Source organism: Felis catus, chromosome A1 (assembly GCF_018350175.1).
Source record: "Felis catus isolate Fca126 chromosome A1, F.catus_Fca126_mat1.0, whole genome shotgun sequence".
Taxonomy (NCBI): Eukaryota; Metazoa; Chordata; class Mammalia; order Carnivora; family Felidae; genus Felis; species Felis catus.
The window spans coordinates 1,157,160-1,169,740 of NC_058368.1; the positions used below are offsets into that span (position 1 = coordinate 1,157,160).

Sequence of the window (12,581 nt, forward strand, 5' to 3'; positions counted from 1 at the left end):
CCAATCTGTTTCCCATTCTGGAAAGGGAGAGGTGCCAGCTACTTTTAGGGTGAAGAGGAAGATGCAAACTGAAAAATAGCAGTGAACATCTACCACATTGAAATTTCTCAAAGGTTATCAGTGTTTTTCAATTCGTTTTTTTATGATCATGCTGCAGCAGCAGAATATATCTTATTAGAATGTAAGTTCTTGAAGGTAGGGAGTTTTTTGTTCCCTGCTGTATCCCAAGCACCTATAAAAGTTCCTAGCTTAAGCTAGGTGTTAACAAATGTCTGTTGAATGAATTAATGATTGATTATAAGTACTTTGAAATTCATTAACTTACAAAATAAAGGAACCATTCAAACAGGGCCTGCGATCCATAAAGTCACACCTGATTTTTGGTGTGCCTTTGAACACTTGCTTGTGTTTCTGTGGGCGTGTGTGTCTTTAATTTATGCTGTGTATACTAGTACTGCTTGAGCTTCTATAACCTTCCATTTATGAGGGCCAAGGGGATTGGGAAGTAGGGCTCAACTTGCAGTAGTGTTCAAAATATAGACACTTAAAAGTCACCTGTGAAGTTTGTTAAAATGCAGATTTCTGACCTGTCTCTGGAGATTGAAACAGATTTACAGTGGGTCTCAGAGCTGCATTTTCTAAAATTTATTTTTCAGAGCGAGAAGGAGGGGATGGGCAGAGAGGGGGACAGGGGATCTGAAGCGGACCAGGTACTGACAGCAGAGAGCCTGATGCAGGGCTCAGACTCAAGAACCGCGAGATCATGACCTGAGCCGGAGTCAGAGGCTTGCTTAACTGACCGAGCCCCCCAGGTGCCCCACAGAGCATCTTTAATTCCTGGGTTAAAAACCCGAAGGCCTACAGTCAAAAAAAATGGCCCACAAGCATTTTTTAAAACAATTGAGTGGAATAGAACACAATAAAGGTATTTTCCTCATGAAACTTGTTGTATATTTGGGTATTGGGTGACAGATATAAAATCTATTTCTTAATGCTTTTCAGTCAAAGTTTGAAAGCCCTCTAGGAAACTCAGTAAGGGAAACTCCACATTTACGGAAGGATGTATTGATCTCCGAGCCTCCCGTTTTGTTTTCAAATGGCACTTAACTTTATCCACATTGAGCTCCAGAGAATTGTGAGCTATGGAGACACATGCTTTTCATTTTGAAATAAGTAAACTAATGTGGACTGAGACCTATTTCTCTGCCTCTTTTCTATAAATTTGGGGCTTTTTTTTTTTTTTTTTTGGAAGAGTGGGAATAAAATCAATAGTTATTGGTGTGCTTTTTGTGTGATAACCCATGAGGTTTGTTTGTATTCTCTCCAATTCACAGATCAGTTAAGTGCTTAGGGCCACAAAAACAGTGCTGGGGCTGTGATCCAAATTGAGGATTTTATATGGGAAAGCTCATATGTGCTCCTTAACCTTTTGCTGTCTGTTTACTGTTACAGACATGAAAGTGGGTAATCCTCGGTCTACGCCAGTCATCCATGAACTGCTTTTCAGTGATAGAACAAGCGTTTAGTAAGCGTATGCCAAGACAAAAGTGATAGGTGAGGATACAGCAACATTTTGGAAGATAGAAACCAGATGGCTAAATGGGTAGACCACGCAAGGCTAGTAATTGCCGCACCTACAACACTTCACTTCGCCTGCCCTCACCTGCAGGTCTGCAGGTTGGTATACCTGAGAGAGAGACGCGGCCATGACCGGCACTGTTCTAGTCCATTCATTGTCTCACTCTCCTAGGTTACTATTTCATACCTTTCCCTCTTCTCAAATCTCCCATCCCCCATCCTTAAAAGCTGACAAACTCTGTAAAAGGCCAGAGAATCTACATTTTGGGCAACATGGAAGTTATTATGTAGATACTATTATGTAGAGAAAATACGTTTCCACAAATTTATTGACGAAATTCAAAATCTAGTAATTTAGAGTACAACTTTTTCTAATACAGATCTATTGAGAAGGGTGGAATGCTTTTGGGGGCAGTATTTTGCTTAATTGGAATTCAAAGTTTGCTATCAAAGTTGATTGCAGATGTTCATCTGTTAGATTTTGTGCATTTCAGCTTTGAAAATAGCTTTTCAAACATAAGTACTGCCAAATACTGATGAGTCCACGACTGTATGATTTTGACCAAGCATCTTCATCACATGGAGGCATTTATACAATTAAGATTCTTGATGGTGGCCTTTTAGCATGTCATGTTGCAGATGAATCACTTCTAATTGAAACTTAGATGGAATATCGTCAGTTGCACAGTTAAATAAGTTTTTAAATCTGGAATTTTCCTTTACGCTTGCATTGATCTTTGAAATAACACTGCTGGAGCTGTAGTTTGTGCTTGGAAGACGCACCTGCTATAGATACATGTGGGAGTGAACGTGCTGCTGTTAACTTCCAACGGTATGAGAAGTGTAAGCAGCTGGATGGTTCAAGCAACATTAGTTGTTGGAAATTACAGCAATGTGTTTTTTATAAAAGCACTGTTTCGCCTTGTAATACGAGGTTGAATTTATTAAGGACCCATTATCAAGTCTAACAAAACCTAATGTCCAAAGTTACTCAGTGTTCAATATGAGTGGTTGAGTATGGTTCTTCTCAATGGAAAGGCCCTGAACTCAAAACCTCACAATACCACCTTATTGATAAGCCATCAGACTGCTGTCAGGATATTCAGGATATTCAGCTTCTTATCTGACGTATTCACAGAACTGATGGATGATGGTTGAGTCCATGAGAATGAATGAAGTTCACCCTTGATAGGACAGGTTCATTAACACATGACAGATTCAACTGAAGTACCTGCTGGAGAACAATACCGTGAACAACCAACCATGGGCTTTAAACATTTACATCTCAACTAAGAGTGTTTATACTCCATATACGTTTTTTTTTTGTTTTTGCCACAATTGCATCCATCTTACTTTTTCGGGTTTTACTAAATTAGGGTTTTCCCAACTTCTTTGAAAATGTTCTTGCCTGTAGTTACCTACATACTGTTCATAGAGGCTAATTCTTAAGTCATTTCAAACTTGGCATTGACTGCTTGGAAAGACAACTAAGCAATACTGGTTTTAAAAAAAATCTTTTGACTCCTCAAGGGCTAAGAAAAGCCACTTGAAATCATTTAGCTTGTTTTTAAATTTTTAAATGACAAAAGACTAAGCTTATTTTATCTGGATACATTGCTGCAATCAGATAGGATTTAATTTGCCATTGGTAAATGGTTTGCTTGGCTAACAGATGAACCACTTGGAAACTTATTTTGGTTGCAGTTTGTGAATGTTTTTTTTGTGAGGAAATTCTGCTGGAATTCCATATTAAGTTTTCTTATTTTTCTGACCATTGCTTTCCTCTGAGTTGAAAATACTGTGATGAATGCCCCATCTGGTCATGTCTGTGGCTGTTGCATTCTTTTAGCACGGCCATAGTATCATTGCATAAAAAGGCAATGCTTTCTAATTTGATAAATTAATGCACACTCCACTGTGCTTTAGGAGTGTGACATTCAAAAAACGTTTTGACACGATGGGTTTGTACTGGTAAAAAAAGCCCCAAAATTAAATATTGGTGTATGGCAATGCACATGGCACTTGAGACACTGTTTTCTTATAACTAAGTCACTGAGTAGCAGCCTGAACCTAGGAAAGCACCACATAATACTCTTGCAGTTCAACTGCCCTAGTATTGCAGAAGCAGCCATAACAATATGTAGATGAAAAGCGTGACTATATTCCAGTAAAGCTTTGTGGACACTGAAATCTTAATTTCATGTGGTTTTCATGTGTCACAAAATATTTTAAAATTAATTTCCCAACTAGTGTTGGGCTAGTGTGCCATGCAAAAACAGGCTGTGGGTAAGACTCGGCCTGCTAGTCTGTAGTTCGCCAACCCCTGCTTAAGTCGTTTACCTTGACTCCTAATTCAACAAAAATAGTTAATGCAATGTTAAAGCAGTCAAGAGACTTCCACTGATCCCACCATCACCTTTACCCACCAAGTGCATATGGATTGTTTCTATTAGCATACTATCTCTTGTGGATCTCATCTTTAAAACCTCTTAACTACTTTTCTGCCTCATTTCTCCACCCCTCTTTTTAAAAGAATTCCTCAAAATCGTTTTATATTCTCATGGTCTTTAATTTCTCTTCTGTTTCCTCTTAAGAAGGTTTTTGTCCCATCATTCCACTAATTGTGCTCACTAATGTCACCCATGACCTTTGTGGTGAAATCCAACGGGCAATTCTAATTCATCGTATTACTTACATATCAGAAGCATTTGAAACTGTAGACCACTTCCTCCTTTTTGAAATGCTTTTTAAAACTTAGTTCCCATGGGGCGCCTGGGTGGCGCAGTCGGTTAAGCGTCCGACTTCAGCCAGGTCACAATCTCGCGGTCCAGGAGTTCGAGCCCTGCGTCAGGCTCTGGGCTGATGGCTCAGAGCCTGGAGCCTGTTTCCGATTCTGTGTCTCCCTCTCTCTCTGCCCCTCCCCTGTTCATGCTCTGTGTCTCTGTCCCAAAAATAAATAAACGTTGAAAAAAAAATTTAAAACTTAGTTCACAGTGTTCTACATTATGATTTTTCTCCTATTTCATAGAGCTCCTCTTCTCAGTGTTTTTTTGCTATCCTCCTTATCCTCTGATTTCTTTAAAGTTGGGGTGCCCAGAGGTCAGGTCTTGAGCCTCTTTTGTCTAACTTAATCCTTTGGGATTCTCATGTGGTCTCAATGGCTTTAAATGCCACTGACATGCTGAAAACTACCTTGGGAATAAATGAATGAATGACTTTATCCTTATGCTTCAGCTGTATTAATTCAGTTAATACAACTACGCTATAAGCCAGGGGACAGAAAACTTTTTCTGTAAAAGGCCAAATAGGTTATTTTAGGCTCTGTGGTCCTCTTAAGGTTTTGTCACATGTTCTGTGAGTTCAGGTTTTTTTGTTTTTGTTTTTGTTTTTTGCAACCCTTTAAATATGTAAAACCGTTCTTAGTTCACATTAAAAAAACAAACAAAAATGGGTTGTGGGCCAGATTTGGTTTGAGGATTGTAGTGTGTTAACCCTTGATATAAGCTATTATACAGTAGTTGTATTATCCCCACTTTACAGATGGAGAAACTGAGGTACAAAGAGCCTAAATAACTTGTCCAAGCTCACCAGCTGGTGATGAAACCAGGGTTCCAGTAAGCAATGATGGCTCCGGAGACTGTGTGCTTATTCACTACACTACAGTTTCTAGAAAGTGAAACGTATGTCTGCAAAAAGATAAGCTAACAAAATGCTAGTGATTTATGCCCAGAACCTGCAAAAGTCTCAGGAACTGGAGACACCAGTTACTCTGAAGATAGGATACAGGAGATTGTTTAAAAGTCTACAAAAGAGGGACGCCTGGTGGCCCAGTCAGAAGAGCATGCAACTCTTGATCTGTGGGGGTCATGAGTTCGAGCCCCATGTTGGGTGTAGAAATGACAATAATTAAAATAATTAAAGTCTACAAAAGAAGTCATTTAGCCCTTTGCAAAATCCTCTCCTCAATCTATGCAGCCTTTCCCTACGCCTGTAGAAGTCTGGGGGTTTAGTGGAGGGTGAGACTGAAAGACCTGGGACTAAACCAGGCATAACTGAGGCAGGAGCGAAAGGCTTTTCTGGAAACAGGATTGAAAGCGAGAGTCCTGGTCTTTGGTGCCCAGGATGCTTGAGACCAGGCTTCTAGCCTATCTGGTCTCAAGAAGATCTGAGGATTCCTCCTGGGAAACACTCATCCCAAGACAAAAGACAGATACCTACAGTCGCTGACATCACAATCTATAGTGAACATATACTGAACTCCAAAAGTCGGGAAACTTACCCACACCCACAGAGCTTCCTCTCAGGTGCTTTTACATTTTTGAGAAAGATGGACTAAACATTTGAGGAAAGCTTCAACGAAATATGGAGATCAAAATGAAGAAGGTGGAAGAAAAAGCCACAGTGTAGGAAGCAAAAAACAAAACAAAACAAAAACCTTAAAAAAAATTAGAACACTCAAAAAAGACTAAAAAATTTACAATAGCAGAAATAAAATATTCAGTAGGAAAACTGGATAACAAGGTTGAGAAAAATTTCATAAAGCCAAGAAAAAAATGGAAAAAGGGAAAGTGTGAGAAAGGAAAATATATTGCCTCTCATCTCTAAATGCTATTGGAGCTGAAACTCACTTTGCCCATGTAACAATGTCGAGCCTTGTCAGTAGAGGGCACTGGAGGACATTGCAAGAGGAAGGGGCTTCTGGATTTCAGGCTTTGGTTTTCTTGTTTTCAGTGCTCAGAGTGCAACAGATTGTCAGTGGGCAGCTTCCCAGAGGTTCAAACCAGGGGGTCTGACATCAAACAACTAGATGTTTCAGAAAGAAAACAGAGAAAGTGCAGGTGTGGAAAATGGCAGAGATATAATATGGGAAAAGTTCCCAGAATTAGAGAACAGGATTACCCATATTGAAAAGGCACAGAATGGCCAGAGAGATTAATTTAAAATGACTCAGACCAAGACACATCATTGTGAAATTTCAAAAATCTATATAGGAAAAAAGGATCCTATAACGCTTTCGCAGAGGAAGAAAAACAATCCAAAAAACGGATCACGTACAAAAGATCAGGAATCAGAATGTCATCAGGATTTTTTTTTTAATTTTTTTTAATTAAAAAAAAATTTTTTTTAACATTTATTTTTAAGACAGAGAGAGACAGAGCATGAACGGGGGAGGGGCAGAGAGAGAGGGAGACACAGAATCGGAAGCAGGCTCCAGGCTCCGAGCCATCAGCCCAGAGCCTGACGCGGGGCTCGAGATCGAGACCTGAGCCGAAGTCGGACGCTCAACTGACTGAGCCACCCAGGCGCCCCTCATCAGGATTTTTAACAGCAGTGCTGGAAGTTAGAAAATAATGGTGCAATGCCTTTAAAATTCTGAGGGAAAGTGAGTTTAGAATTCTGTAACTAGCCAAACTATCAGGTACTGTAAGGACATTTTCAGGATGCATGTTCTCAGAAAGTTTACCTCTTAGGTAGCTGTCAAGAAGTGACACTTCTACTAAAATGAGATTATAAATGGAGAAAGAGGGAAGATATGGATCCAGGAAATAGGACACCAACCTAGATGGGAGGCAATGAAGCGTGGTGAAGGGGGTTTCCGATTACCTATGTCTCAGAAACATGGTGTGCTGTTTGTCATTATATCACATCTCAGCTCTATACCCACCCGTCTTTGCCCTCCTTTGTGATATTGGAGCTGGACTCTATGATTTCTTTTGCTGATGTCACAATGTCAAACCTCGTCAGTAAGAGGCACTGGTGGACACTGAAAGAGGAAGGGGCTTCTCTTGGGTTTCAGGATTTGGTTTCCTCGTGTTCATGGTAAGGCTGCCCAACAGATTCTCAGTAGGAAGCTTCCCAGTGAGATTCACCGGCACCTCATCGGTGGGTTCCTGGGTATTAGCCCAGCCTCAGCACCTCATCACACTTCTCTGCCACAACCACACCCTGTCCACCTTGGGGAGAGGGCTTTTCTGAGCAGGCCCTTCTGTGGGCACTCCCCTTCCATCCTGGAAATATTAGTTTCTCTGTACACCTGATATTTCTGTATTCTTTAGGGTTCTCTCTATCTCAGGTATTTCCCTAGTTGCTAGTTAATCATTCTTCCTGTTAAAGTTTCTCTGTTCGTATTACTGGTATGGTTTCTGTCTCCCAGCTGGACCCCGATTGGCACATATAGTACTATCAATGTATTTTATCAAAATGTGTGATGTAGTTGTATTGGCACAACGGTAGAGGGGAGATAGCTATAGTTACAAGAAGGGTGTGTGCAATAGGAGAGTCAGCTTTTCTATGATGGAGGGGTGGTGGTCAGCAGATTACATTAAAAAGTTAAAAACGGGGGCGCCTGGGTGGCTCAGTCAGTTAAGCGTCCGACTTCGGCTCAGGTCACGATCTCGCGGTCCGTGAGTTCGAGCCCCGCGTCGGGCTCTGGGCTGACGGCTCAGAGCCTGGAGCCTGTTTCAGATTCTGTGTCTCCCTCTCTCTCTGACCCTCCCCTGTTCATGCTGTGTCTCTCTCTGTCTCAAAAATAAATGTTAAAAAAATTTTTTTAAAAGTTAAAAACAAAAAAATACACTACAAGTGCATTTAGAAATATGGCTGAAACGACCAGAAAATGGAGCTTAACGACATGAAAGTTATTCCCTTTGGAGAGCAACAGGATGGCAGACGGGAGACTGCTAGTTTTCGTTATACGGCTTTTAGTACTGCTCCATTTTTAAATTATTTAAATGTGTTACTTAAACATTTTAAATTTATTCACAATAGCCAAAAGGTGGAAACTCTCCAATTGTCTGTCAACAGGTGAATGGATAAAAAAAATGTAATCTACAGATACAAAGGAATATTATTCAACCTTAAAAGGAAAAGCAAAATACTGACACATGCTATAACATGGATGAGCCTTGAAAATGTTATGGTGGAACAAACCAGACACAGAAGGGCAAATATCGTGTGCTTCCACTTATATGAAGTACCTAGAATAGGCAAATTCATAGAGACAGAAAGTAGAATGGGGGTTGCCAGGGGAGGGGGGAGAGGAGGGCAGGGGATTATTGTTTAACGGGTACAGAGTTTCAGCTTGGAAAGGTGAAGAAGTTCTGAAAATGGACAGCGACGATGGTTGCGCATCTATGCGAACGGACTTAATGCCACTGAACCGCCCATTTAAAAATGGTTAAAATGGTAAACTTCATGGTGTCTATTTTATCATATCAAGAAAGTTTCAATTTCATAAAATTGGCACGTTCAAGATATGGGAACATGTCTTGAAGAGGTAGAACATTAATTCATACCTGATGACTTGGAATATTAACACCTCTGAGGAGATAATTACACGTTGGTTGGAGAATGAGGTATTTTGGGAATTTTATGTAATCATTCACCACGCAAAGTTATCTTGTCTCTGTCTTCCATATTAAATGGCCACCACCTTGTTTCTTTGACCTCAGTCATTATTTCACTCCTGAGAAAAACACGTGTATCAAAGAGCCGTGTTCAACATGGCGTTCCATGACTCGCTGAACGGGCATTTCTACCTCTTTCAAGAAGTATTGAAAGACCTACGACGGTTTCGGGCCTGCCGGGCACTGTGTAAACAGAGATGAATAGTATTCCCTCAAAATCTTCCTCATAATCTAACAGGACGGACAAGGAGAAAAAAGGGCCTGTGACACAACGTGAGAGAAGACCAGGGACAGCGCGGCAGAGGGCTGGAGTCGGGCCTTCCAAGGCGAAAGGGAGTTTGTCCTGCGGCCGCGGGAACCAGGGAGAAGCGGCCTCGTGGGTGCGTCAGGCCTGAGACGCCTGGAGCACCGTCCTTCGCTCTGCTTCGAGTCCGTCACGGCCGCAGATCGGCCGATCCCTACACTGCACTTCCGAGCCACCCGGTTCACTTGCACGAGGGCTGTGAATCGCTGGCCCTCGGGTCATGGCCGCGGCGGCAGGCTGTGGGGAGCACCGCGAGTCGGTCTCCGGAAGCGTTCAAAACGGAGTCACAGAGTCACCGGGGAGACTAAACCCAGCGGCGGGGCCGGAGCCAAGAGGGGCGAAGCCTCACGCGGGTGCCGGAGGGCGCGTGCGCCCGGGGACTGAGGGAAGGGAGCCCCGGCCTCGGGCCGGCCTCGCGCTCCGACCTCTGGCGGCGGCTGCACTTGAGGAGGAGACGGACGGAGGGCTGCCTCTCCCGCCCGCCGGCAGGAGGCGGGAGGTGGGGGCGGAGGGAGGGCCGTGGCGCTGGCCCCGGAAACGGAGCCGGTGTGGGAGTCAGGCGAGCGGCGCCGGGTGGCTTCACGATCTGGGACCCCTTGAAAATAACGCTCTTCAAACAGGATTGAATAGAGACGCTGCCCTGGGAGTGGTGGTGGGTAGGAAGGAGGCCGGGAGGAAGGACTCGGCCTCTCGCCGAAGGTCCTCCGGGAGTCCGCTCGGGCCTCCGATTCACACACCCCACTCGGCAGGCCAGGGGTCACCTGGAGGCGCCCTCCAGAGGAGGCAGTGTGGGGGCCATCTGTTGTGGTTTGGGTATGTCCTTGGGGGATGGCCTCAAGGCGATCGAACGGCTGACCAAAGCCCATCCTCCCACCACCCTTGCTGCTCTTGCTGAGAGGCGGTCTGCAAACACCAGTTCTCTGTGCGGTGGTGTAAGCAGAGAGAGAGTTAGGGGTCCCCCCCCCCAAAAAAAAGACAGACTTAGCTTTTTGGTGATACAAGAAGAAGGCATTTTAGGCCCCGGCCATCTCGTGAAAGAACGTAAGAATAAATAGCCCCTATCGGGCCAGGAGAAACCCTAATCACGCCGGGGACAAGAAATCCGTGGTAAAACTCCCAGTGCTGATTCCAAAGTGGAGACTGACCTGACGCACATCCTTGAGTTATCTCCGCAAGATCTAACCCCCTGTGAGCACTCAGATAATGGAGCGACTGGAGCCAGAGACTCGTTGACATTGACCCTTGCTGGCCCTCCTGACTTTGACCTGTATTCTCTCACCTTGGGATGACTTCCATGCCCCCCCCTCCCCGCACCGCCCCCTCCGTGAATATGTATGCCCCTTAGCCTAAAACTTCCCCTGTTTTATTATTGGAGGAGACACTGCTTTGGGAAAGATCCCTGGGGCTTTCCTTTACCTGTTGCAAGTAAAACCCTTCCTTTTCCGATTCTTTGGCCTGGTTGTGTCTCTTGGCCTGACACTCACCAAGCACCAAATGCAGCTTCCGGTAACAGTTACATTTCTGGTCATGTTTTAGTGCCCTTTACTGGACTGGCATCCCAACAAGAGGCCGCCTGGCCTACCTCGTCTCCAGTTGTAGTGGTGAGGATGGGCCGTGCGGCAGGCCTCGATGTCTGGCTCATGGTAAGTAGTTGGTAAGAGCAATTATTATTATTATTATTATTATTATTAATTATTGGAAGTTGACTAGGCTTACAAAATTCTTCAGTTGAAAAGCAAGAGTAAGGGCATCTGGGGGGCTCGGTTAAGCGTCTGACCTCGGCTCGGGTCATGATCTCACGGTTTGTGGGTTCAAGCCCCGCACTGGGCTCTGTACTGACAACTCAGAGCCTGGAGCCGGCTTCGGATTCTGTGTCTCCCTCTCTCTCTGCCCCTCCCCCTCTCATGCTCTGTCTCTCTGCCCCTGTCCCCCCCCCCCAAATAAACATTAAAAAAGAAAGAAAGAAAAGCAAGGGTAAAACCATGTCCATTTTTTCTGAACCTGAAGGAAAAGGATCTATATTTAAGTGTTATCTGTTGTCACCTGAGCCCAGCTGGGTATACTTGAATTTGTTCCTTTGGGTAAGAAAACAGCATGTGTTGACTTAAGTTGGTGGGTAATTCAAAGAGCTTCAGATCTTCACATCTTGAATAGCTTGTATGTGTTGGTCAGGCATCACGTACAACTATTTTTTTCCTCAAGGTGTACACGAAGGAGAGTTTTCTCTTTGGCAGTGTGTGTGGGATCGCGCTGTTTGAGGGACGTTTCAGCTAGTGATGAGGACGAGCGTCACTAAAGAAAGAATTGCATTTATTTTATAACTGAAGTCTCTGTGGTAGCTTCGTAGAAGCCCTCAAGACCTAGCCGAGTTTTTTTCAAAGCTTTTTCTATGAAAAACCACGCCATCTGAAAGAAGAGGTAATTGTTTAAATTTCCTTCTTCTTTCTTCTTCTCTCCCCCCAGTCTGATGATGTTGACCAGAAGCTTCTCCATCCTACTGAATTAAATGTCTGAGACCCTCATGTGGTCAAGCTTTCAGCTAATACACAACAAAGAACTGCAGGCCACGCACTGACACTGTGTAATGAAAGGCTGATGGAAACGCATTCTGGGAACTGCAGGAAGTCGAGGACATGAAGGAAAAAGACATTAAAGACTTTCTGTGTCAGAGATAGTAGAAAATGATTGATTACCTTTTAGAGGTAGGATTCTTGCATAACGGCTTTCTGGACAATTCATATTCTTCTGGGTAAAATACTCTGCTTTGGACTTTTTAATTGTGGGGATCAGATTATTTTGTAAGAGCAGTAAAGAATATTAAATTGTAACCAGGAGGGAGAAACATCTTAACACAACAAATAGATCTGAAATTTGATCTTTTAGCGTGTGATTTCCCCATCCGGTCCTTATCTGTGTATTCATATTCTTTGTATATAAATACAATTATGTTTATGTTCCACATTTTCATTGAAATATGTGTTTTTATATAGTTCCTTTGATGGTTTTTCATTATGTACAATATTGCTGTAGTTACACACTTAAAAATGTTTTTAAGCATAAGGTCATTGGGAAGAGGCTGCCATTCTGTTTTACTTGTTGCTGTTGTCAAGGTGAATTTCATATTTATTAAGGCCCACCAATGAAATTCATGTCTGTGCTAGTCTTTGAAATAAGTTAAAAGATACAAAAAACTTAACCCCCCAAAGACTTTTGTGGATCTTTTCTCCAGAAATGGCAAAAACAATACTCTTCTCTCATTAATGCTTATGTATTTGATCAATACTCTTAATTGG

General features: G+C 43.0%; 1 protein-coding gene and 1 long non-coding RNA gene across 4 annotated transcripts; one reads left to right on the plus strand and one right to left on the minus strand.

Moving 5' to 3' along the window:
* Positions 1-1,889: 1,889 nt before the first annotated feature.
* Positions 1,890-4,429, minus strand: LOC123380274. The gene is made up of 2 exons (XR_006585803.1): positions 4,274-4,429; positions 1,890-2,809 (listed from the first exon to the last, which is right to left on the minus strand). It is a non-coding gene; the product is annotated as an uncharacterized LOC123380274 (long non-coding RNA).
* Positions 4,430-6,889: 2,460 nt separating this feature from the next.
* LOC111558556 (translation initiation factor IF-2-like) lies at positions 6,890-12,249 on the plus strand. Of its 3 annotated transcripts, none has more exons than XR_002739577.2 (3): positions 6,890-7,461; positions 10,825-10,931; positions 11,752-12,249. XR_002739577.2 is itself a non-coding variant. In XM_023248588.2 (3 exons), the coding sequence occupies exons 1-2, from the start codon at positions 9,509-9,511 to the stop codon at positions 10,885-10,887; spliced, it is 342 nt and encodes a 113-aa protein (XP_023104356.1). In that variant the 5' UTR covers positions 8,067-9,508; the 3' UTR covers positions 10,888-10,931; positions 11,752-12,249. The 3 variants fall into 3 exon arrangements, 1 of the variants encoding a protein (XP_023104356.1); XM_023248588.2 differs by lacking the exon at positions 6,890-7,461 and adding an exon at positions 8,067-9,787; XR_006585800.1 differs by lacking the exon at positions 6,890-7,461 and adding an exon at positions 9,816-9,940.
* The last annotated feature ends 332 nt before the right edge of the window (positions 12,250-12,581 follow it).